The sequence below is a fragment of the Centroberyx gerrardi genome, chromosome 1 (assembly GCF_048128805.1).
Source record: "Centroberyx gerrardi isolate f3 chromosome 1, fCenGer3.hap1.cur.20231027, whole genome shotgun sequence".
In the NCBI taxonomy this organism is placed as follows: Eukaryota; Metazoa; Chordata; class Actinopteri; order Beryciformes; family Berycidae; genus Centroberyx; species Centroberyx gerrardi.
Window position 1 is genome coordinate 32,989,999 of NC_135997.1, and position 26,292 is coordinate 33,016,290.

At 43.7% G+C, this 26,292-nt stretch overlaps 1 protein-coding gene across 1 annotated transcript; it reads left to right on the forward strand.

Annotated features, from left to right (window-relative positions):
* The first annotated feature begins 322 nt into the window (after nucleotides 1-322).
* On the forward strand, nucleotides 323-25,868 carry znf507 (zinc finger protein 507). Its single transcript, XM_078283785.1, has 10 exons — nucleotides 323-403; nucleotides 2,446-4,027; nucleotides 4,070-4,962; nucleotides 6,198-6,315; nucleotides 7,512-7,620; nucleotides 14,540-14,644; nucleotides 16,318-16,452; nucleotides 17,240-17,722; nucleotides 25,031-25,660; nucleotides 25,793-25,868. The coding sequence occupies exons 2-10, from the start codon at nucleotides 2,449-2,451 to the stop codon at nucleotides 25,866-25,868; spliced, it is 4,128 nt and encodes a 1,375-aa protein (XP_078139911.1). The 5' UTR covers nucleotides 323-403; nucleotides 2,446-2,448.
* Nucleotides 25,869-26,292: the final 424 nt, after the last annotated feature.

The following is a 26,292-nucleotide window of genomic DNA, read 5'->3' on the forward strand; positions in this document are numbered from 1 at the left end:
TCAATGTTGTTTAACTTTGAGTCAATGTGCAGTTTCATTTAGAACACATTCTTGATTTTGCCATTGCAGAGTACCCCTCTGGTTTCTGATTTATAAAACAACAACTTTAAAAACGTATTTTTACAGGGTCCATTTTTGCGCTGCCAAGTCCTAATTACGAAGTTCGAAACTCAGAAAATGGAGTTTACGAGGAGCACGTGAAGGCAGCGGCAGCCTGCTGCGGGCAACCTGTCAATCATCGCTCCGTGTTGGTCACCTGACCAAACTCCGAGTCACGTGACTGATATTCCATCCTCGCCATTTTGCAATGTGGGAGACAGAGGCCACTTTTTATGGCTAACGAGTAAAACAAAGCAATTTTTTTATGTGCTGAGGCCAAAGAGCGTCGAGCATTCCCGGATCAGTGAGTATTTAGCTATTAAAATGCAACCGTTGGCTCGTTCGTCATTCATTGACGGAAAGGATAATTAAAATGCCCTTGTACGAATGTGTGTAATGTGTAGCACTGACACTCGTGTGTGTGTATGCCCGTGTGTATGCCCGTGTGTGTGTGTGTGTGCGTTTGAATAGCAGGCAGCAAACCATGAAGCTAACTGGCTAACAGATATAACAGTGTGTGTTGTCCTGCTGCCTCTCACGTAGACTCCTTTTGAACTTGATACGAAGCATTTCATCAAGCATTTCAAGTTTAACGGCTGCCCCCAAGTAACATTAGATTTTGGCAAAGGGGGGTTATTCGATGTCTCAGTCTGAGTTGGGAGGCTGCTCCTCCTAACTTCTGTCTACTGGGGACTGAAAGTGGATGGAATATTTTTAGACTGTGACATAAGGCTGTCAGATGTCTGTCTGAGTCTGGTTAAAGCATATCACCGTGTCTGCAGAGAGGCTCTACTGACCAAAGCCAAAATCAACGTGGAAAAAAAACACAAGGCTTGCTCTCATGAGATTTAAGTCAGAAGGCCAAGCTTCATCTGCCTTAGCAACTGACAAAGTTATGTGTTGTCCATAACATGGTTTTGTCAGATTTGACATTCCCAATAGAGGCAATCCACTAATATCAAATGTCTGTTATTTTTTAATGTCATTCTTCTTTCAGAGGGTCACAAGGTCAATTTCTAGATAGTCCCACTCTACTGAATTCAGTATTAACGCAAGAATTAAGCCAGATAATGATAGTTAATGACTCTTGTCTGTAGTGGAAGCTTTCAAAGTTACTGGTAAGAAATTCAGCGAGAAGCTATTTTGCTGTCAGAAGCAGAAGTTGCAGAATGGGGAAGATGATTTGTGGTCTGAAAGTGAATCACAAAGAGGAAAGTGGGGGGATTTCAGAGATGAAAGGAATTCAACCGCATGATACTTGTGGCTATTTCCCATTTTTGTTCAAGCGTGGTTTGTAAACAAACGCACATGGTGGTGGCTATAGACTGGCACTGACGGGGCTTATCACTGTTAGTTAAGGTATCATGATGGTCATTTGGCTCCATTCCCTAGACCCTTGGTAAATGTTGTGGTCCTAAGCGGCAAAACAATGAATTATTGTCTCCTTTTAGGCCAAAAAACCAGTATGTCTTTTTCTTTGACAGCTGTAAACACAAAGCTAGACTTGATGGACCGCATTTCTTGTATTGGAATTTGTCAGGAATGTGTGTTTGCAGCTTCTGTGTCTGCACTGCTTTAAGTGCATATTAGATATTGCATCTTTGCGTCAGCAGCCTTACTACCTCCCCTCCTGACTTTCTCCTAACCATATCTTCTTTCCTAACTAACTGATATAACCGGCTGTCACTTGTCACTGTCTGGCAGACACTTGACTCAACACTTTCCCTTAGCCTGGCGTCAACTACCAACCAGTCCACTCACCAGCATCACATGGGCAGAAAAGTTAGACTGTGGTATCCAGTTGGGCCCTTGCAAAGTATGCAGTTCATGTGCCAAAGGGGATGGGGAGTTATACTTAAAAAGGAGTTTACACTAAGGATAGAGTGATATATTAGCCTTTTATTTAAAAGAATAAATAGATATCCAGTCAGTCATCCACCTCCTGACCTCCTAACCCTGAGCACAGTTAGTGTAGCCTATGTATTATAATTATTTTTATATCAAATCAGAGAAATCATTACAGTGTGGTGGGGCAGGATTTTACTCAACAGCTTTAGGGGTGTCAGTTTGTAACACCTGCAGTGAAACCTGCCTCACCCTGCCTTAAGGAGCTGCCTGCACACCTAAAAGAATTTCATTAGTATGCGTTCCAGTGTAGAGTTTAAATGTCACATGATGATCTAAATGCTGCTTCAGAGGCTTTTCCACCCTGACAAGAATAAAGTTATGGGGGAAACACTGACTGATTAAAAAAAAAAAACATTTCTGTTTAACCTTAGCTTACCCCAAAGGTTAATATTGTTGCATCAGCCACATTACACATTCTTTGCTGTGTTCCCTGTCCAGGTCATGGAGGAGATCAGCGATGTAGCCGTACTCATCGCACATTCCTCCGCTGCCTCCTCCACCTCCTCCACCCCTCCAGCCCTGGGCTCCCACTGTCAAGCCCAAACCAGGCAAGCGGTTGAGGAGGACGCCTCCCAGAGGTTCCAGCAGAAACAGGCTGCTGACTCCCTCATCCAGGTCATTGAGAAGCTCAGCAAGATCGTGGAGAAACGGCCCCAACGCCGCTGCACCTTGGCCGGACAGAAAAGAGCCCTGCAACAGGCCTCTTCCGGAGGAGGAGGAGGAGGAGGAGGAGGAGGAGGAGGAGGAGGAGGAGGAGGAGGAGGAGGAGCAGCAGAGGGGACGAGGGGGAGCAGAGGAGCCTCGCCCTACAAGAAAGCCAGGAGGAACTGTAAAGAGGAGGAGAAGAGTGAGGGGTTGAGATTGGACACCAGCTCTGCCGACAGCACTGTCCCTCCCTCTGCATTGGGTGACAGTAACAACAACAGCATCACCACCACCGTAACGGAGGTAACTGGCAGTCCCAACATCAGCAACCACAAGCGGACGGTGACGTGCTATCAGTGCAGCCTGTGCCGCTACCTGTCCCCAACGCTGGCCCTGCTGAAGGAGCACCTGAAGCAGCACGACGAGCAGCACAGCGACCTCATCCTCATGTGCTCCGAGTGCCGCTTCACCTCCCGCGACCAGGCGGAGCTAGAGGCGCACGTCAGACTCCACTTTGATGACGGAGGCAACCTGAGAAAGGATCCCGCTGTGGCGGATCTTCATCCCCACAGCGAGGGGAAGGAAGAGGCGCTAAGACAGGGGGACGCCGACGGGGCCGGAGGCGGCGGCGCAGGAGCCGAGGTGATCAAAAGCTCCGAGGACGGCGCCGAGCAGCTCCCGCAGAAGAAGAAATGGTATAGCTACGAGGAGTACGGACTGTACCGCTGCCTGATCTGCAGCTATGTGTGCAGCCAGCAGCGGATGCTCAAGACCCACGCCTGGAAGCACGCCGGCCTGGTCGACTGCTCTTACCCCATCTTTGAGGACGAAGATGGGGCTCCCGCTAGAAGAGAGGCCCAGGCTTCGGCGGGCCTCTCCGCTAACACCGCCGCAACCAGAGAGGAAATTGTTGTTCTTTCCCCAGTTCTCCAAGACAAAAGCCTGCAAAAGATCCCCGCTACCTTCAAGCTCCAGCTCTGTGCTCCTTTGACTGTCGAGAACAAGAGGGATCTGATGAATCATTCCATCGCAAATCACAACGAAAGCCCGATAGCGGCAGAGGAGGAGGAGGAAAGCGTATATCCCATCAAAGACCTGACCGCCGAGGAGCCGGTGGTTGAGGTGCAGGTGACTACAGAGGCGGAGACCGAGGTGGAGATTGATAGTCACCACGGCGGCACCTCTGTGACGGACAGCTTACTGTCATCAGCTCAAAAGATTATCAACAGCAGTCCGAATAGCGCCGGTCACATCAATGTGATTGTGGAACGCCTGCCCTCGGCTGAGGATTCGGTCATGGCCACTAATCCCCTTCTTCTCAGCCCGGACATGGCTGGGGACAAGAGTTTACTGGATGCTGAGGTGGAAGAGATGTGTCACATGGAGCCTGCTCACCAGCAGCAGCCGGTGGACTCAGACAGAGAGGGAAAGGAAGAGGCGGACATTAGCTGGAGCGCTGGTAGCAGTAGTGACAGACAGGCATTAGGAGCTGATATTAAACCCTCCCTCACTATAAATAGTGACCCGCCTCGGGATGAAAACATCCCCCCAGTCGGTCGCAGGAGGACCCACTCCGAGTCGCTCCGCCTGCACTCCCTGGCCGCTGAGGCCCTGGTAACGATGCCCATGAGGACCCCCGAACTCCCCACCTCCAGCGCCAAGGCAGGTTTCAAGACCATTATAGCCCCGGCGCAGAGCCCCGACACAGGCCAGAGACTCTTAGAGGTGACGTCTTCAGCGGGGAGGACGTCTGAAGTAGGGACAGCGGCAGCTTTGGTGGACTTGGAGCTCCGTAGCGAGGGCAGAGAGGAGGGATTGGGAACCCTGGCGCTGGCGGAGGTAGACGAGGAGGGTCCCGCCGCCAAAGCCGGCATCAGCTTGTCTCTGCTCACCGTCATCGAGAGACTCAGAGAGCGCTCTGACCAGAACGCCTCGGACGAGGATATCTTGAAAGAGCTTCAGGATAACGCGCAGTTCCAAAACGGAGCGGTGGCGGGCGTGGTCGCGGGGAACGGGGTCGTGTGCAGCATCGCCGGGATGGACGGGGTGGTCGCCTCCCCCGACGGCGGTCTGGTGGACTACATCCCCGGCAGCGAGAGACCTTACCGGTGCCGCCTGTGCCGCTACAGCAGCGGCAACAAGGGCTACATCAAGCAGCACCTACGGGTGCACAGGCAGAGGCAGCCGTACCAGTGTCCCATCTGCGAGCACATCGCCTCGGACAGTAAGGACCTGGAGAGCCACATGATCCACCACTGCAAGACCAGGATGTACCAGTGCAAGCAGTGCCCAGATGCCTTCCACTATAAGGTGGGTTGATGAAAGTTCTCTTTCACTTGTCAGTAATTTGAGCTTTTCAAATGCAAGCAGTCGAGTCCTGTTTGTTCTTAATCCAAAAATCTAAACATTGTTTAAGATAATATTCATAATATTAAAATCCACTGAGGTCTGAGCTAGCCTTGGTCGCCTTAGTCATTGTAGACAGGGACGGGAGTGCAGGCTATGCTAAACCACGCTAAAAGGAGAGGCAGAGGCAATCAGGACAGCATATGCATGTACATGTCTCAACGTCCCGGGACGCTGATGTAATATTCACCGCCGCCCTCCTCTCCCGCCGCCGCCTCTTTCTCATCAAGAAAACGACTCTCGCGTTGTTCTTTCTCGGTGACCCAAACAGTGGCCATCAAGATGAGCTATGGCCAAAAAGAGATCACTTAAATTGCCCGCGTGAGGTGACGGGCCTTGACAGTGAGAGATGAAAGCTGGAGGAGCTTGGCGCATCGCTGCAGCGGGAGTTCGCCTCGGTTCGACGATGCAAGCAGAGGAGAGAACTATTGATTACGCCGCTATCATGAGACTCCAGCGCCGATCTGCACCAGAGATCATTAAGTTCATCATATTATCCGGCAGATTTGGGAGTTGGGCTCAGAAAGTTTCTAATTGTGGAGGGTGAAGGATGGGCCCAGTGCTATAATATCTGCTCCAGAGGTGGTATTAGTGAGTTAGAAGCCCTATTAAAGCTGCGCGGTGCATCATCGAAGCTCCCCGCTTGTCAATCAACGCTCCACTAAATGTCGACTGTTTGGATTTTTACTGAGCTCGCCCTCCAAGACGCACCGAAAGTGAATTTGTCATAGAATATTTTAATAGAAGACAAAGTTACTCATTTATTCAATAAGTCCATGTTTATGATATCAAGTTTACGTTCTCCTTGAAATTGTTTCGTTTTATGAATTTGAGGCCTGAAATGAAAACCCATTAAATCTGACTTTTTTCACTATTACGCAGCCAAGGTGTTTTTGTTATCCATTTTAATATCTTATCTCTTATCTAGCCTTTTGTTTTTATCTCGATTATGCTGTTAAATAAATGAAAGGGGAAAAAAGTCTGATTTAATGGGTTTTCATATCAGGCCTCAAGGCAATAAAAAGTGAAAAGGTATGTAGAGGGCTGTGTATATTGTAATTTCTATATGTATGTAATTTATGGTATGTGTGTATATGTAATTTATTTATTTTGTTATTTTTTATATTTGTCTTCCCTAGAGTCAGCTGAGAAACCATGAAAGAGAGCATCACAGCCTCAGCAACGCCGTGGCGGCCCTCACGCCGGTGACGGAAACCGTGGCCATGGCGGACGAAGCTGAGCGGGTGACAGACGAAGGTGAGAGACGCAGCACATTGTCACGGGTGAAACTTTGCCCACGTTGGTTAGCCTTGATCAGGAAATCCCTGCAGTCGGGTGAAAACCTTGTAAAATGTCAAGGAAGTAAGAAAATGTCCTTTTTACAGTCACGGTCATGGAATGAAGCCAGCATATAAAAAGGCCTTATGATGTTTCCGTCAAAGTGATTAAAAACATCATCAGTGTTACAAGGTTTTCAAATGGGCATAATTATAACTCTGTATTTAAGCCTAGGCCAGACTACAAGACTTAACACTTGCTGTCTGGTGGGGAAGGTGTTCACACTACAACAGGACAAACATGGGCGTCACACATGAAGACGAGGGATCACACACTACCAGATTCTGTCATACAATTTCCCATTTGTCCAGAACAGTTCACTGTAAATTCAGGGCCAATCACTTCATAGTCTGAATCGGATCCATATCTGTACAGTAAGCCCCAATACTTGTGATCATATGTTTGGAAAAACATGAAGTTGCCTAAATAGACTAAATAGACTGAATGCTTTAAATTATAGTACATAGTTGGACATTGTAATAATTGATTTAGTACAGACGGTTTCATCTGAATAATATCCGGTCAACTGTTTGCACAAGGATGTGGCAAGCTCTTTTCAGGTTGAAAAACACCTTCAGATTGCTGGAGATCATGGATAAAAAAAATCCTGGTGCATGCGCTGTTTGTCGGGTGTTCTCTAAGGACTGGGACACTGTTGACAGCCTGAAAGTGTCTCTGTGTCTTTTGCCTCACCTTGTTCCATCCCCATTTCACGTTCCGGTTCTCGGTAATAGCGCGATTGTTTTCACACAAATTTTGTATGACAAAGTCTCAAATAGCGGAGGCACCCAATGAGACCAAATGAAAACATGTAATTTCTCTGATCATGCATGTAAACCCAAAATGATTGGATGACAATTGTACTTGGAAAAAACACAAAATCCGGGCCAGATACTTGTTTTGCCTGATCAATTGACCCACCCCTAAATTACATTGGGCCTATTCACACTAGAGGATAATCTTGCCGACCTGTAGTGTGACCTAGGCTTTAATGTGTTTTATGTCAACCTGTACTCTCCTCCCTTCTCTTCACAGGTTTTACCAAAGGACCTCAGTCACCTGTTTTTGTGTATGATGTTTTCAGAAATGTGTACATCTACTTCATTTGCCCACAGTATGCAGCGTGCAGAAGGTGTATAAGTGCGATGTGTGCGACTACACCAGCTCTACCTACGTCGGGGTGAGGAACCACCGGCGGATTCACAACTCTGACAAGCCTTACCGGTGAGTTTGTGAAAAACCTTCCAAAATGCATCAATGCCACCTCACTGCAAATACTGATACCAAGCATTGGCCAATCCAGAGGATTCCAGGGTGTCTGCAAGTCCTGAAAAAGTCTTCAAATAGTTTCAATTATATGATCGAAATTCAGTTTTAGAGGTGTTGAAAATGTTGCGGTTTATTGGCTTGATACATCATCAGTTGTTTTCATTGTTACGTTTAATTAACTACTGAATCTTACATTACTTTCTGAATTAAAAAGGTCTTAAAAAGTCTTAAATATGACCCCATGTGACTTGCAGATACCCTGTAACTCCAATCCATTACTTTTGCTGAAAAATATAGACCTATTCGGACAGGCTTAGTTTTACAGGGGGAAGTTGGGTAATATAATCATTAACAGAGCCTGCCTGTAATTACAGTCCTATCCAAATCTGCCATGTCAGTATTTTTTATGGACTGTGCACTCCCGTGTTGAGTAAAAATTTCGGCCTCTTTTTCCTCCTGTAAAATGGCCAGTAAAAATACCCTCAGAGAAAACTACTCCTGTCCAAATAGAATCCCTAAGATATCGAGCTCAGACCCAAAGTCTCAGCTCTGGTCCTGTTGCGACTTTTCTTTGCTCCTGCAGTCATGTTGTATTGCTATTGTTCAAGCACATCAGCGTCATTTGCAGAAGTCTTGTATGACGCATGGTACATTTCCAGTGTGATGACAATGGATTAGACACTCCCATCTCTGTAATTCGGGAGACTCATTGCAAAGATCTCTTATCCCATGCAAATTAGTCATTAACATTTCAGATGTCCTGCGTTAATATTTTCTTTGTGCACATTGTCCTGAAACCTAATCTCATCTGAATAGGGCTATAGTTAGTTTGGTGACAGGACTGGACAAAATTGGTTGACTAATAATCATTTTGAGAGATATACCATCTTTGTGAAAATAGGCAAAGAATCACAGTTGCATTCTTTGATATCTGACATGCCATACTGGCTGTTGGTATCAGATTATAGTAATGGGAACATTCAGAGTCCAGTGTCCTGTCTTATCCTGGTAGTGGCCCTATGTCCAATACCATTATTTCTATTGGTGCATCCATAGTCAATGTACTGTTGGTAGACACTGAATTACACTTTGCATTTTCTGATTTTCCTGTGTTAGGCAGAGTGAGCTAACCAAACAGTCTCCAGACTTAATTGTCCCTACCTTTTCACATGAAACAGACTTCCTTATGGGTGCATTCTCTCTAAAATACATTGTACATGTCATATTATAGATGCCCATTAGGTGGCAGTAGGTGCCAGGTAAAGCCCAGTTCAGCACAGTGATCTCATCCCGAAAGCCCAGTCACACTGTGAGCTGTTGTATTTCTCACACAGCGGCCGCACTGTGTTCACTCCCAGGCTCTGTGTTCACTCCCAGGCTCTGTGTTCACTCCCAGGCTCTGTGTTCACTCCCAGGCTCTGTGTTCACTCCCAGGCTCTGTGTTAGCACATGGCCTTTGTGTTAACACATAGCCGCTTGCGTGGTGTAAACACATACAACACCAGTAACAGTAGGCTCCTGTGCTCTTAAGGTCACACACACACTGAGCGGTTTATTTGAACTCTGTAGTGTTTCCTACTTTAGTTTGGTTCATTTGGCCAGGTGAGAACAGTGACATTCGAACTCTGGTGGCACCAAATAACCGCACTGAGAACGTTCTGGGGTTAAGATATAAGGAGACTGACATTGACATCTGACAGCCAACAGCTATTCATACTTGGAAATCCTAGCATAACAAAATGAGCCGAGGCCGCAGGGCAAGCACAGTCTGGACTGATGCTCATATTTCTTCAAGTGTCTTAACTGGAAGATCAATTACAGCAAAGAGTGGGAAAAAAAGTCCATCATGATTAGCTGAAATTACAGGAACTTTGAAAAATCTCATGTTTAACAGCTTAGATACAGTGGTAATGTGGCAGGGATCCACATTATCCAACAGATGAGTTATTATGTTGCTCAGGAGCCACCAAATATGTATTTACAGTGGAGGAAATGAACGCAAATGTATGCAAGTTTCCTATATTTTTCATCATGCCCTTAGCAGAAGAGATATTTGTGATAGATATGTAGGAGAAAAGAGCAGCGTGATTTAAAACATAAGGCCTGATAAACAAATTAAAAATTAAAATGAACAGTGTGTATCTATCAGGTCTGACACAACCCATCCTATCTAGATTCCCCCAACAGCGTCATCGGTGAGTTGTACGCTAATTAAAGTTATCCAATGTTTTTTCAAGGAACAATTCAGATATATTTACACTGTAATTTTCACCCAAATAGACAGTGGTGATAGCAAGGGCCTGTTCTGTGAATTTTAATCTTAGCGAAATCTGTATTTAAGATTGGTTTACGCACTGTTGACATTTATTTTCTAGTGTAATGGCACATGCAAACCATGCACACTCTGGAAACTTCATTTTCACACACACTGTTTCAGTGGCAAGTTGCCACTGAAACAGCTTGTTTCCGAGGTGTAATCCAATTTATTTGCACACATGGTACAAACCAACCAACAAATAGCTGCGAGGCATATACATACTTTATCAGTTCTCCCTCACTGTGTTCTGCATTATCCTTATGCTAGAGGCACAAAGCTGGACCATCAGGTGATATTCCTAACATCACCAAGGTCCAGGAAGTACTTTGGACACTTCTATGTGGTTCCACTCATTCAACAGGTCAGCTGAGGAATGCACAAGACAAATGGCTTGACTGAGTGCATCAGCATTTTGAAATTTAAAGGATGAGTTAGGCTATTTTGGATCTATATGTATTTGTCTCTTATCTACCTGTAGTTCTTGGCTCTGTAGAGAATATTCTACGCTGCTAACAATGGGCCTCATTCACAAAACGTGCGTACGATTAGATTTGATCTTAAAGTGTACTTACGAACGTTTCCGCCAACATTTCGGCATTCATCACTTTTTTTCTTACAAAACGCATTTCCCTATTTAAAACAATATTCCACTAAGTTTTAACATGGGGGTTATTTGGCACTTGACCGCCATGAAAACCAGAATATAAACTACTCACCAAGATCGGACGCAGCTGGGATGAGTTTGTAGCGTTTGAATGAGGCCACGAAAACTTGAAGACAATAAAGCAGTCCTGGGTAATAAAGAGACAAGAGCAGATTTAGAGTTTTCATTTAAGACTTACTCACTCCCTTACACAATGAATCTTTTTTGTGTTCGTCTTAATTTTAATTTTTTTTTTGGGTGGCCTCACATCTGCTGTGTCACCACATGGGAATAACATTAAGTTTTAACTACTGCTAGGCTAGTTACCATCCAGGCAACAGAAACGGAGGTTTAGACGCTACCTCTTTGTGTAGAGCAGTGTAACAGGTGGCCAATCGGAAGCCAGTTTGATCCTGAACCGTTGTTTTTGCTCTGATTTGATTGGCTCACAGTCAGAGAGTGTTTGGTGGTGACCAGGGACAAGTCTGAGAGAAGACCACAAACCAAGGAAATCAAATGTTAGTGCCTTGATTTATTTGTCAAAGACCGTTTTTCCCCGGGATTTGGCGCTTGCCAGGTGTTAATTTAGGATGGTGGTTTGTTGTTTGACTGACATGGGAAAAGAAACGTCTCTGAAACCACGATACTACATGACATTCCAACTCTATTGGTCCCTGTGCGAGTGCTGGTCTCCCTTTGCTCACCAGGGGTCACAAGTGTCACAGAGTATCTTTAATCATTTGGAGAAAAAATATCGGCAGGCTCCGATTTGAATAACTGATGCAGAATGGGTATTGGGAGTTAAGCTTTTGGATATTTTTCTACTCCTAATAGGGGTACTGTTGGGAGTACCGCTCTGCTCTTTGGCAGGGCAGAATAGTCAAGTGTTCATTTGATAATTAGCGGTTATTGGTTGTGGTAGGGTGGCAGTCGGTTGCGCAGCCTCTCTGCTTTAGTGCCGTGCCATTATCTCAACAAGAATAATGACACCGAGTCTGGCTTTCTGTGCTCAAAACACGCTTAACAGATGACTTTGTTAAGATGTTAACAGATGGCATTTTTAACAAAAGACATGCGTTGACATTCGAAAGACCTTGACAAATAACAATACAGCTGATGCAGCCTTTTAAAATGTTAGTGGGATTTCTAACGTTTTGCCTGCAGTTTTCCTGGGGCCTGTACTACGAAGCAGGATTTGGGGTTAGCGAGCTAGCTTTGGGTTTAACCCTGGCTTTTCGGTCTCACGAAGGTGGTTCACTTTTAACCGGGGTAGATCACCATGGTAACTTATGCTGCACGACTAACCTGCTCCGGAGCAGGTTAAGTTCAGGGTATCGGATCAAAACGTATGAAAGGCCCGCCTTCTGACCAATCAGCTCTCTGGGAACAGGGAGTCACCATTCCTACAGGATCCCGATATGGACAAATATACAAATGAAAATCCCAATAAAAAACTGAAAACTGTTATTTTTGAATGAACAGACAGTAAGAAGTGCTGTTCGCAGGGCGACGTGTTTACAGACCAGTAGAATCACGTTGTTTTCCATGATAACTTATTATATCGGAGATATAGCAGGTAGGCTACTTAATTGACCATATTATTAATGGATTAAAGTTACTGTTGCATATATTAATTGCGCTGACTTTATTTAATTGGATTCCCAACATTGTTTGGTTCAATGTCGGCTATTCATATTCCATTACCGCAGCCCTGAAGAACAAGAGGCCGACTTTATGAATAGAAAATCTTTTTACAGCCTCAATGTGTCCACAAACTATTTTATCATTGAAATATATGCCCACTGTGTCCTAATGACGGGGCAGTTCCTCCAGTAATCCTCTCTAGCCTTGGAAGCAGAAACAACTTTTACTTTTTGCGGTTATGTTTTGTAATGCTGACAGTTATTCATGTGGGAAGAACCCAATGTTAGTAGCTATCCATTTCTTTCCGATACCCATGTTGAAAATGTCAGCAGGAAATATTAGGACTTACATCATCCTATAATTAGGTCTATTGTTTATGGCTTTTATTGTTTGATTAGCCTATTTTATTATTTTCGCCTATTTTTAGGCTATTACTTATTTTTTTAGTATAGTTTTGTGCTTATATTCTGTGTCCTTTTCCCCACAGAATCATATTACTTTTGCTGCACAACTATCTAATTTCCCCACGGGGATCAATAGTTTCATCTTATCTTATCCGAATTGTCTGATCTGGATCTGTCTGTTGCATGTGATTGGCTATTTGTTACAAACCCCGCCTCTTTCATGTGAACACGCTCATAGCTGGATAGGTAAATCCTGGGTTGACAGAGCCAGTTGATAACCAGCCACGTGAGACCGGTTATCCAGGATCGCCAATGTTAGGTTTAGTGAAGCCGGCTAACTCAAACATACCCTGACTTTGTTGAACTTGCTTCGTAGTATAGGCCCCTGGAAAGTCAAGTGAGTGGGAATCACAAACACAGGGGGGATGATGTGTGAGATGCATGTACACAAAGTTCTCCGAGTTACCTTGGACTAATCCTACCTCTAAGTTACCAAATGTAGCTACCATAGACTCAGCAATGTAGTTAGCTTGGATTAATTATGTTTGCTTGGATCAGCCAAACTGCAGAATGTAAAGAAGTAAACACAACACTCTACATCGAGCTTATGGCTCTGAGTGAGTTCAAATACCTGAATTCTGATGGTTTTTAAATATCCTTTTGTTACCCATTCCCACCTTCTAACTTATGCTGGTAATGATTGGAAAAGTTGGATTAAAACAGAATTTGAGAGATGTTAGGCTAGGAAAGATCTGAAAGGCTTATCTTTGACTTGACTTGGTTATAAGAGTAAAACTCTTGAACGTGAACATGAATGCACCATAAATTTGGTCTCATAAATCCTGGATTGTGTGTTTTTAATTCTATTCCACGGGCCATGAGTTTGCCTCAGGGCCCTCCAGGCAACTAACAAGGCCACTTCATCTTCCAACTACAACACCAAGAGCAGCAGACAGCAGAATGAATGCATAGGAATGCATTTGTTTTGATACAGTAGCAATTTGTTCTTTTGTTGTGCTCCAAATAATCCCCCGGCTAGTGTTGTCGCAATTCCAAAATTTTGAATTACACCAGTCCAAGAGTTGCAGTATTGATCCAATAACCAATATCACCGAGGCAAAAAAAAAATCAAACATGACACGGAGCATTTGAGGGGACAAAAAAAAATACCTTGAGTGCTATTAAATTTGAATGTAATAATCAAACAGAAGAGAATGAACAAGATTTGTGTGGTTGAAATGTTAGCAAAACAAAGGAAAATGGAGTGGATCACTTTTTTTTTTTTTTTTAAATCACAAAGGACTCACATTTCCTTGTCAAAAGTAATTGTTAAATCATTCTTTAATGGTCTCAATAAAATGCATTTAAACAATGTTTCACTGCTGTTTGCCATTGAAACAGTCAAAAACGCGGCGTGAGCCTCTGGTTGGAGAAGTTTGTCTGATAAATTCCAGCACTCTACAGCTTGTCAAACTGACGCAGCGAAGTGCAACATTCTAAAGTGTAACTCTCCGTTTGCTGTCTGTCTCTCTGTACTTTAATACAGTGCTAATGGCCATGAGTTGAGAGTAGCCTCCCTCCGCAGTCCTTGTGTTTGCCTCTGTGCCCTCCAGGCAACTAACAAGGCCACTTCATCTTCCAACTGCAACATCCAGAGTGCAACAAAGTAGAAAACATAGTAATGTATTCGTTTTCTTACAGTAGCAATTTGCTCTCTGTTTTGTTGTAAATCCCTTATTTCCCTTCAGGCGATGCGCCAATAGAAGCAACACATTGACTTCAAAAGGCAGCTTGTTAAACTCCCCGCTCTATCTCCATCTCCCCCTCCATTTCTCCTCGCTCCTCTCCTCCCCTCTATCTGCCCAGGTGTTGTAGCTGTGATTTTGCCACCACCAACATGAACAGTTTAAAGAGCCACATGAGGAGGCACCCTCAGGAGCACCAGGCCGTGCAGCTCCTGGAGCAGTACAGGTGAGAAAAATCACACCCGCAGTCACAACAGAGAGAGATAAGAATGACCTCTGGAACTCCGAGTGAGAATTGGATAGCTGTAACCGGCCAAAGAACCTGGGCTTGTCTTTGCCCGTGTCGTTCTGAACCTGTCAAGCTATGTGACCGTGTTTGTGCATGCCAGATACATGTACCAACATCACCGTTGACAGATTGGTGCTGTTTGATCTCCATAGGATTTGTAGGGATCCGTTTTTTCAAATCTGGGTGAAGAAAGTGAATAACACTCTCCCCTCCTTCAACAACTACTGTCAGTTATTCTTACCCTTGAGCAAGGCACTTAATGCCTCAGTTGCTTCAGTGGAGCAGTGGAAGCCTGTGGTTGAACCGGCCAGCTGTCAGGTGTGAATGTGTGGAACAATATGAATGTTAAGAAAGGCATTGCTGGAAAGAGCAAGTGTGCTCAGTCAACTTTCCCTGGATAAATAATGGTTAAAAAAAAAAGGTACAATGATGGCAAGTAGTTTATATTATTTTAAAGACTCAAGTGCACCAAACACAGCAAAGTGTGATGAAATTAGATTTTGGATGTATTTTGCATATTGACAGTTTGGCAAGCAAAGTCAGATAAAAATACTTTGTTCATTGCTCATTGAATTATCCTGGCTGACAAATGAGGAAAAATGAGGAAAAACAAAAGAAACAAACTATGCATTACGCCTGGCTTTCAGAATTTCTCTTATATGGCTAAAATATGGCTCTTCCAGACAAATTTCAAGACGTTCTTCGTACTGCTGAGGGCTTTGTGAAACTCAGCTGACCTTTGATAAGAGGTAGTATCAGTGAGTCCCTCTGCTTTCCTGCTCCAATCACAGTCCCTCAAGAAGGATTTGTACTTGACAAAACACACTCTTCATCTAAAGTTCATCTGATGAATAATCAGGATGGAGATGTGACTTTTTGATCACAGGCAACAATGGCTAGTGGATTCTAACCATGCGTTCACGCTGTAAGCAACTTGGTCGGTGGGTCTTCTTGTCCATTTTGCACTTGATTCATTTTTTGCCGTGGTATTGATTCAAAATCATGACAACTGGACTGGTTTTGACTTGACAACACTACTGAGGAAAAACATTATTTTGTCTTATCTTGTTCACCTTACTGCAACAACAACATGGGTCACTGTTTTTTCCTGATTGGCCACTTCTCAGTTCCCATTTTCATCTATTAGATCCTGTCCATTCAGCAGTCATGGAGGAAAGGTGCTTCCGTTCCTTAATTATGTATTTGTCCCAGAGATTGTACAAATGTGCACTTGTCCAACTTTTGTACAGATACTTGCAAATTCACCCCATGAAGAGTATGAGTAGTTTTAGGAAGCGACCCATAATTCTTTTAATTTCATCAAATGAGTTCAGCGGTCTACTGTAAATCCTATTCCCTCGCTCTCTCTCTCTCTCTCTCCTGTCCTCATCTCTGTCTCTCTCCCTCAGTCTCCCCTGCGGAGTCTTGAGTCAGGATGATTCCTCTTGATAGAAGGGAGGAGAAGGATTAGCAGAACCTAAGCACGCATATTAAATCAACTTAGACTTGATCCGCTCTCTCTTCTTCCTGCTTTCTCAATTGCTCATCTTCCTGCCTTTGCCCCGTCTCTCTTTCCCTCCCTCCAAACCTCTCTTGCATCTCTATTGCAGGTGCTCCCTATGTGGCTATGTGTGCAGCCATCCTCCGTCACTAAAATCCCACATGTGGAAGCATGCCGGAGACCAGAACTACAACTATGAGCAAGTTAACAAAGCCATCAATGAGGCCATCTCTCAGAGCAGCCGGTAAGCACACAGTGGGAATTGTAGTTTTTGGGGTTTTTTGGATTCTTTGTTTTTATTTTACTTTATATCTTTGCAAATATCAGTATCCATTGATTGGGTACTGCATGTCCTGAAGAAGTCTTTAAATGTCTTAAAACTGTATTGTCTAAACTCAAGGACTTAAAGGGTCATGAAGACAGTTAAAGCGGGACTAGTCAAGATTTTTATGTAAAAATCCACCAGTCTTATCAGTCTAAATCACAAAGTGGGGCTGCAACAGAGAAGCGCGTCCCATCCCCACTAACTGAGACGGTGTAAATTCACCCTATTTGCCCAAATGAAATCACCAGAGGAAGTGACTAATTGAAATTTAAGAGCAAAATACAAACTGTCTCCTTAACAGCAGTGTTGCGTCTCTCATCCCTTTGGTTTCCTTTGGTATGAAGCATCACAGACCGACCAGGTTGGTAAACATGAGCGCTCTGTGTGCAGTTTACTGACATCACCTTACAGGATTTCTGGGTATTGAAGTTTAAACAGTTTTCACACAGTTACCTCTTGCTGCCATGTATAGCTGCCAACGTACAAAGTTGACTAGTGTGGCTTTAAATAAAGAATTTTAAGTCTAAAATTCAGTCTTACAGGTCTTTAAAATGTTGCACGTTTTTGTAATCAATATATGTGAAACCCTGGACAGTAAAAACAGACATAACTCATCACTGCCCTAACAATCAGCCAAATTAATCTCTTCATCTTGCTCAATCTCTCTTGGTGTACACCGCTTGGTCCCGTTCTGCAATGTCCTCAGCGCCCCTCAGAAGCTGTCGGCAGTGTTGGAGCCAATGGTGGAGCGTCCCGTAGCAGCTCAGCCCTTGAGGGACAAAGCCAAGGGCCCAGTGGACCCAACACCGACACCCACGTCGACAACAGCAGTGGCAGTGGACAGGTCAGCGGGCCTCCCCCCACCCACCACGGACCCTTCGCAGTGGCCCAACGAATCCCCAGACCCCCTGGGGAAGGAGCCAGTGCAGCCCCAGCCCCAGCCCCAGCCCCAGTCCCAACCATGTACAGGCCAGGCTCCTGTCCCAGGCCCAGGCCCGGGCATGGAGTACTGTGTGCTCCTCTTCTGCTGCTGCATCTGTGGCTTTGAGTCCACCAGCAAAGAGCGGCTGATGGAGCACATGAAGGACCACGAGGGCGACATCATCAGCATCATCCTCAACAAGGAGCAGCAGCAGCAGCAACCAGAACCACAAGCAGGCCTCCAAACAGCAGAGGACAGCGCAGCACAGTGAGACCACAGCATCTGCCCCCCCCACCCCCCTGTTTATACATGCACCCATCCTACTTTCTTAAAAAGATTTGCCACCCCACAAAAAAAAGTATTTCATTGTGCTTCTTACCTCAAGGTGGTTCTGCCGGACATTATGGTGTTACCATTTTCTGTCTACTGTACCATAGCAGTACAGTTCATTTTCAGCCTTCTTTGAGTACGTGTAACAGGTTGTTTTTCAGAATGTTTGCTGGGTAGGGACAGACGTTAAAAAGGAAAACAAATTGTAAGCATGCCACAGGGTTAACAACCATCTGGAGAAACAAGTGGTGACTCATGGAGTCATTCAAACACCTTGAGAAGTGTTAAGAAACACAATCAAGTGGGTTTTTTTTGAATGGCATATCATTTTAAAGGAATGTAGGGGGGGAAAAAAACAAATCACCATAGCAAGGTCAGCTTCTGTGACTGATCCCTGGTCAGCACCTGAGAACAATGTATACCCTTCAATATGGCAGGGAAATTTGAGTTTAAAAAGTGACACACAAAGTGTCTGTAGGGAATTTGGCAGTGAACTTCACCTCAAGGAAGAAACCCAAACTTTAGCCTAAATTACAGTTTCTGTACGCATAGATGGTTCAAACCAGTTCATACCTCACGAAACCACACAATCCCTCATCACAAATGGAAACAGTTCTAATTTTTCCAGTATATTTCATATATTGACCATAAGGCAGCTCTAGTATTGCTACTGTAATATTATTTAATGTATTTAATCCTACACCGTTAAGGCTCTAGCCTAGTTAAGGAGGCACACGTGCAAGTGTTTAAACTCACCAATGCCTAAAGGCATGTATCACGATTTGAATATGATTTAATATTTATCAATTTACTTGTATGCATGTCAGTTTCCATTATGCCCGCTTAAAGAGGCAAATGATTATTATTATTTGCAATTTTTGTTTGTCTGTGTCACTGTAAGTTTTACTTGTTGGATCATTTTGAAAAATAATGCCTTTAGGGAAGAAGAAGATATCTGTTCTCAAAGGAAAAGGAGAAGTTGAAAAAAGGAAAGATAAAAAGGGAAGTTAGGACAGTTAATCGATTCCGGGGGCGTAATATTGATTGAATGGTGCTTAGATGTTTGAAAGCAGGCTTGTGTTGTATTGCAGCAGATCTACTCGTTCTTACTTCGATCGTAGCGCTAGGCTCACTTAAACGAGAATACCGGTGTCATATAGAGTTCTAACCCATGTACTACTGTTGACGTCTAGTTTACATGTCCACAGACATTTTCAAATGCATGTTGTATGTGATTAGATTTTTAACATTCACTTATTTTTCTGCGCTTTTAAAAAAACAAACTTAAAACTTCAACCTAGCTTGAAATGAACTGCTGTTTTGGCTAACAAAGGCGGCCTAAATAAAAAAACAAATTTAAGGCATCATGGAGTAACTATGATGCCTTGGATCATCTCGCTCTGTGGAAGTTGTTTTTCATTCTGTACAAGAATGAACAACAGCAAAGCAAGCCCTAATATCTCCAGCTATGCTGACAGTATGCAGACACCAGCAGAAAGAATGGAAAGGAGTGGGAAACTTAGACCATTGGCACAAAGAAAAAAAAATAAAACACCGGTATTGTCCTTTAAGAGGTTACAATATGTTATAGCTATGTTCATAATCAGTTTGTCATTTTTGACATTGCCAAGGTAATCACTTGAATATTTTACCAGCCGTTCCCAAGGTTTAGACACCATGGCCAATGACGTTTTAATCTATTTTTAGGTCGACTCCGAGTCCAGTTTAAGTCTGAAGAACACTGAGTCCAGGATAGCGTGAAGAGTCATATTAGGGTATTTATGAGAACCATGCGCATTCTTTGTTGTTTTGATAGCCTCCAACAATGTTCCTATGTTCCTAATGTTTGTTTAATGACCTTTGTGGTATGAACGCTTGGAACAGCTTAACAAAGTGCTAAACTCCAACTGCAACTTCTCCTCTGAGCAGATCTCCCCAGCCAAGTCATTAGACGGCCGATGATTTCAGAGCAAAGGGAATTCAGATGCGTTTGAATAAGATTCATGTCAACACACATCAGTGTAGTTTGCTCCCTCCCTTGACAACTGTTTCCCAACTGAAGCCTTTAACTGAAGCCGTTTTTTCATCCAATGAGATAGAGTTATCTAAGAACCAGATGAAACCTGGTCTGCACTGAGTCATCGACCCCCTTTCTGTCTGGCAATAACATGCGTCTCCTATCCAGATTGTGTCTTAAAATGCATCTCCGGTGTACATATTGAAATTGGATTTCTCTTTCCTTCGCCAAAACACACATTACCGTGCATGTCACTTCCTCTCGTAACATTTACGTCCTTTAAAACTGATGGTAAATACCTTGTCTTGTTTCTGACTTCTTTCTAACCTGACTATCCTTTTTTCAGATGCATGTTTCTGTCCGATCTGCCTGCCTCCTGTTTGATTTGCATGACCTTCTTGTTTGCCAACTGTTTCCATGGCTGTTACATGTGCATTAGAGATGCATTGGATTCACACTTTTGCTACTGTGCGTTTTTGCTCTATCCGAATACAGTCCGATCACCCAGGACGTCATTGGAAAAGGGGATCGTAGGAGCAACCGTAACAAGTCCCATGATTTCTATAATTCATGTCAAACTAACTGTGCCATTCATTCAGGCTGACAAGTGACAGAACTTTTGCGGATGTTTTCATGTTGTTTACCAGAGAACCGAACAATACATTACTGTTTCAGCTAGTTTTGAGGCTGCTCTCGCCAAAAAACCCCATCAAGATCACATAAGAGTTTTGCTTAATAAAGAAAAATTAAATGCGGAAAAGAATAGGCATTATTCTTTACCTTTACACGTAACGCTGTTCTCCGTGTCTCTCACCCCAGGCAGTGCACTTGTCATGCAGCACATGTATTGCGTTAAGTCATCTGCATGCCCCTTAACTGTTTTTACATCCACACTACATCCACACAGACAGAGGAAATTAAGATTAAATGGGATATCCATAATTCATGCTCCCGCCCCCCTCTCTCCCCTCTCCCCTCCCAACTAACAGGTTGGAAGTGTGTGTGTGTAGCGCAGTGTATCAAACAAAATTAAATCTCCATCTCAAAGACCTGTTACCCGGGCTGGAATTCTCATTATCGTAGCAGATTATTATTGTCTGTCTTTTCATTTAGAATTCAAAGTGGCGGTGTCAGGGAAGACGGTGACAGGGTCCGCGTTTGAAAAAAAAACAAAACTGGGACTTCAGTGTCCCTCCTGTCTGATTAACATAACATGCATTTAAATGAGCGGTGATAATTAAAGAGTCGACCGACCAGAACCCCCCCCCACCCACCCCCAAAATGACTATGGTGACAGGCTGCTTCCCCCAATTATATGAAGGCCTTCTTTTACTCTGGCAGCTCCTAAGTATTCCACTCTGATAATGAATACTGCCTCAGAAGCAGGCTTTGATTTTAGTTTTACAAGCTGCCGGCCTGTTTTCCTACTTTAAATACATTGAATTTTATTTTGTTCAGTATACAAAAATGGATTGCTGGCGTTCCTCACTGAAACCAATGAGTACTGCTTATGCTGCATTCACATCATATGGGAGTGACTGTCGGAACAACTGTGATGGTTTGAAGTAACTTATTGGAGGGGTTCTCACGTTCAAACTCATTTGAAGCTATCAGCATAATAATAGTTTTCTTTAGACTTTAGTTGCTCCTAATTAGGCTTGGGCCAATATTCGATATTATCGAATTATCGCGATTTCCGTGAATATCGAATACAACAAATGGCCATTGTTTCCTCCAGTGCTTGAATAGTAAGATCAAATTTCTAGGTTGTTAATAATAATAATTATTATTATAGCCTAGAAATGTGATGTAATTTGGTGGAAATAAAATACCCCCCCAAAAAATAATATAATATCGTATATTGCAATATTTTGGCGGGACAGTATCGTGATATTAAATTTTGGGTATCGCCCCAAACCTACTCCTAATCAGCTTTTTCACTCTTAACACTCATGCACTCTGCAAGTGACACATTTGACTTCATGTTTTACCGCAAACCAAACACTGCAATGTCAACCAGAAACAAAAAATCCAACAAGTTGTGTCCTGCAGTGGCATTTTGAGAGTTGATGACTCATATGATCTTTTGTTTTACTTGAAATGAGTATATCATTCCCCACACTTTTCCTTTTTGGTGAAGTTCAGAATTCATGAGGTCGTAGAAATCGGGTTCCACTGCTTAACCCTGAGTTCCCAAGTAGTTTTTATGACATGAAAGCTATTATGTTGCATTTTAGCATTTTGTATACACTGAATAGGTGCATATGATGAAAATGCAGCATTAACTTGCCACCAGCAGTACCCATGGTTTAAATGTTGCAAAGTCATTTTCAGGATGGATGCTTGTAGATACTTTTCTCCAATAACATGTGTGTCACGAGAAAAAGAACACAATGCTGCGTTCACGTCATGTCGGATTTACCATAAGTACAAGCTGCCAGCAGTCCAAAATAATAAAACATCTAAATGATCAGTCATATTTCCATTAATGCAATCAGCTCCACTTACAAAAAGTAGAGATTTTAAACTCATGATGATTTTGAATGTGGCCATTTCCAAAAAAAAAAGCTAAACACATGAATGCTTCCAGGTTGTAGCGACGATATGTCATCCTGTTCTTCTTCCAGTATGATGTGAACGTGGCACAAACTTCAAAATGTCAAGGTGTTCCTTCATGTCAGTGATGTGGGTGGGAACAGCCATGACTCACTGTTTTGTGTCCTTCTCAGATGGTAGTATAGTCTAGCACTAATTAAATCTGCTCCCTGGATTCCTCTCAGAGCCTAATATTCATCTGTGCCCCGTTTTGCACAGTCCTTGTCTCCGTTGCCTTAAAAATCGCTCTCTCCTACCCTTCATCTCCATCTCCCCTTTTATGATTGATGTAGGTGAAATCAATCAACTTGTGGTCATTATGTTTTGTCCACTCCGTTTGTGTCTTTTCCTGGAAATTCGGCCCAAGCAAGCTGGCAAGCATTTGGCAAAGAGAACACAAATGACAATGTTTTAAATCAGTGGTCCTCAACGTGGGGTCCGGGGACCACCAGGGGTCCTTGAGGGGGTTCCAGGGGGTCCCCAGCAAATTTATGAATTGTTAAACTTCAGCATTATTTCATTTACAAGAAGTTAACACAATGTGAGAATGTAGAAGAATGACTATTTTGATCATAGTTTCACTCTTATGTCTCTACAGATGGTCATGGTGGAATTCTGGACAAAATCATATCTAACAATAAAAATATTCACAGATTCGGGTCCGAGAGACAAAATCTCATCAAATGGGGGTCCGTGGCTCTAAGGTGGACTAATATAATAATTGATATGAAAAAGGTTGAGAATCACTGTTTTAAATGAACACTTCAAGAGCACACTGGTTGGTAAATTGATAAAATTCTCTCATTTTCCCTATGTAGTGTCCTGCGCATCAGCCAATTCAGTTTTACCCCATACAAAGCAACCATAAATGAGTGCCATATTAAGTTATTTGAAAGCTTATTTGAATCAAGTATCCTCTGATTGTCAAGGGAAGAACTGTCATTGTTTTGTAACCAGTCATAGTTCATCGTGCCTTTTGGTTCAAGGTATCAGTGTTGTCACAATACCAGAATTTTGACTTCCGTACCAATACTAAGATATCTAAAAACTCTTTATTGCTACGATACCATAGCCAACAAAACACATCAAGCAATGTGACAGCACTTTGCACAGGGAGTTTGATACATTGCTGTGTGTCTGTCAGCTCAGTAAGCACAATAGTTCCATATTTTGCTCCCGGCATCAGTTTTTAAGTGGACTGGGATCCAGTTCAAGATGTGCTGGACTGTTTGACGCTGTTTGTCATGCTTTCAAGTTGCTGCGGTCCGCTGTCAAGAGCCAGACTGCAGCTGTCTATTCCAGTTTCCACAGAGCAAACATTTCTAAAATTCAATGTTGAAAATGGTCTTTTATAGCCGTATCGAATTCGCAAAATTTCGGTTATTGTGGCAACGCTGGTTATCATATATGGAATGCCTCAGTATGTTTTCTGCTTTTTTGTTTCATACTACAATTACTGTTTTGGGGAGGGGAAAAAGAGACTGTAGGGCCTTGATCAAGCGGAACCTGAAAGCAGCCCTTGCCTTCCATTATATTGCATCTTACCCAGTGATGAGCTCAAACACTTGGTACTGTATTTTCATGATGTACATACTGTAATTGAATACTGTAGAATGGCAAAACTGACTTTTTTTAAGATGAAAACAAATCTATTTTTTAATGATCTTGTACAAAAAAAAAACACTAAGGCAAAAAATGAGAAAAAGTGGAGTTTTAGGTCATGTTTTTTTTTCTATTTACTTACAGTCTATTTGAGGGAACTGACCGTTTTAACCTAAACGAAGCACACTGAGCGGCGTCGCATTTAAACCAAAGGAGCTAGAGAATGTGCGGCGCCTCTGTGCCGATCAGTGCATTTCTGTTCATATTCAATTTTGTAACTGAAGTTCAACGTGGAATCGTCTCAGACAGCAGTGTGATGCTTGCTTTATGTTTTATTTATTTTTGGAACATCATAGGCAGTATTATGTCACTACTTGGCCACTGTATTTTTGGTAATAAAGACTGAGAAATAAAAGGAGCGGCTGCACTTTGTCTGGTGATGTTTATGAGATGATAGAAGGCATTTGAAACGGTAGAAGTCAAAATGTTTGACTGTGAAGTTAAAAAAAATATGTTTTGAAAAAGAAATCTGAATCTGTCTTAACATTTTTGGCACCCTGAAGAGAGGAGATGGATGCATGCACACAAAAAAAAAAAAACAGAGCTGTAGTTCTCCACCTGTCCTGCCAATATAGAAAATTCCCTCAAATTAAAGCTGAGATACTGTGAAAGTCTGTACTTTATGGCCACTGTGTCCTTTTCCAGAGGTGTGACCAAGTCAACTTTGCTCTAGTCCCAAGTCAGTCTCAAGTCTTGAGGCTCAAGACAAATCAAGAGTCCAGTATCAATTTAATATCTTAAAGAAAACTAAATATCTAATAAGATCAGAGCGCTCAGCCAGCGGCAGCAAGGAAGCTGGACAACCTGGGAGTGAGTGGTCAACAGGGCCATAAGCTGGACTGACATGTGGAAGGTACCTCAAGCCAGACTGAGCTTCCTCATTAGGTCCACTTATGACACTCTCCCAAGCCCCAGCAAACTGTGCCTGTGGTACGGCTCAGATGAAAACTGCCAAATGCCCCGAACCCAAGCCTGCAGCACATCCTGACCAGTTGCAAAACAGCACTGGCTCAGGGTCGGTACGGATGGCGCCACGACCGGGTCCTGCGGAAGCTGGCTGAGGTCCTGGAGGCACGTAGACTGGAAGCGACCAAAGACCACCCATCAATGCCACAGCGGCTGATCCACTTCGCTGGACGAGGAGGTGGGGCACAGAGCATCACCCGGAGGGAGAGATCAGTCCTAACACCTGGGTGTGAATGGAACTTGAGAGTGGACCTCGATCGGCAGCTGAAGTTCCCGACGGAGATCACCACAACCTCTCTGCGACCCGACATCGTTCTATGGTCCACCACAGCCCGGACAGTGATCATGGCAGAGCTCACCGTCCCGTGGGAGGGAGGGATGGAGGCAGCCTTCGAGAGGAAAAAGGACAAGTACTCGGAGCTGACAGCTGAGTGCAGAGAAGCAGGGTGGACGGCTGTCACCTACCCTGTGGAAGTCGACTGTAGAGGTTTCGTTGGAACATCCACCCAGCGCTTCCTGAGGAGTGTGGGAGTGACCGGACCCAAACTAAAGAAGGCACTCAGGGAGCTGGCCGAGGAGGCAGAACAGGGGAGCTTCTGGCTTTGGCTAAGAAGGAAGGACAAGGCGTGGGGAAGGCAAGGGTCCTAGGGTCAGCTGCAGGGGGCGGTAGGGAGACGTCCCTGCCGTTGCTCCACCACCGTGAGATGTTCCGGGATTAATGAAGCGAAACATCAATGAAGGGTGGCTCCCGGCTGATGACCCTGCAGCTGCCCCGACGGCACCGTCGGAGGTGCGACAGGCAGCAATGCCCAGCAGGTAGCCGCTACCTGTGCTTCCACCTAGGACTTTTCAATGCAATATGGTTTCAATAGGATACAAACTTGGTAAGAGCATCATGAGTTGGATTTCTATAGTCAGTTTCAACTTCAATAAATTCAATCATTCCATACAAATTCAGAAAACAGAATTTAAATTCAGTCGTCTGCTGGAACAAATCTCATCACTTTCAATCTAAGTTATTTACACAAACACAAGATCTCAAGTCAAGACTTTAGAAACCTTTTCAAGTCATCAGAGTACAAGTCAAAGTCAAGTCCCAAGTCACCAGAACCCAAGTCAAGTCAAGTCTCAAGTCTTCTCTTTATGCATCACTCTAACTGGATTTGAGGCAGTTCTAGTCCTGTTCCCGGAGATGTTTTGGGGTGAGAAGCGGCGATTCTTCATTTTAGACGACTCTCCACCCTGCCTCGCACCACAGACGCCCTAT

Excerpts from the sequence above, each read along its gene's own strand:
- znf507 (XM_078283785.1), top strand. The coding sequence starts at position 2,449 with ATGGAGGAGATCAGCGATGTAGCCGTACTCATCGCACATTCCTCCGCT. Across the intron at positions 4,028-4,069 it reads TGCTGAGGTGGAAGAGATGT|ACAGAGAGGGAAAGGAAGAG; the intron begins GTCACATGGAGC and ends CGGTGGACTCAG. Across the intron at positions 4,963-6,197 it reads CAGATGCCTTCCACTATAAG|AGTCAGCTGAGAAACCATGA; the intron begins GTGGGTTGATGA and ends TGTCTTCCCTAG.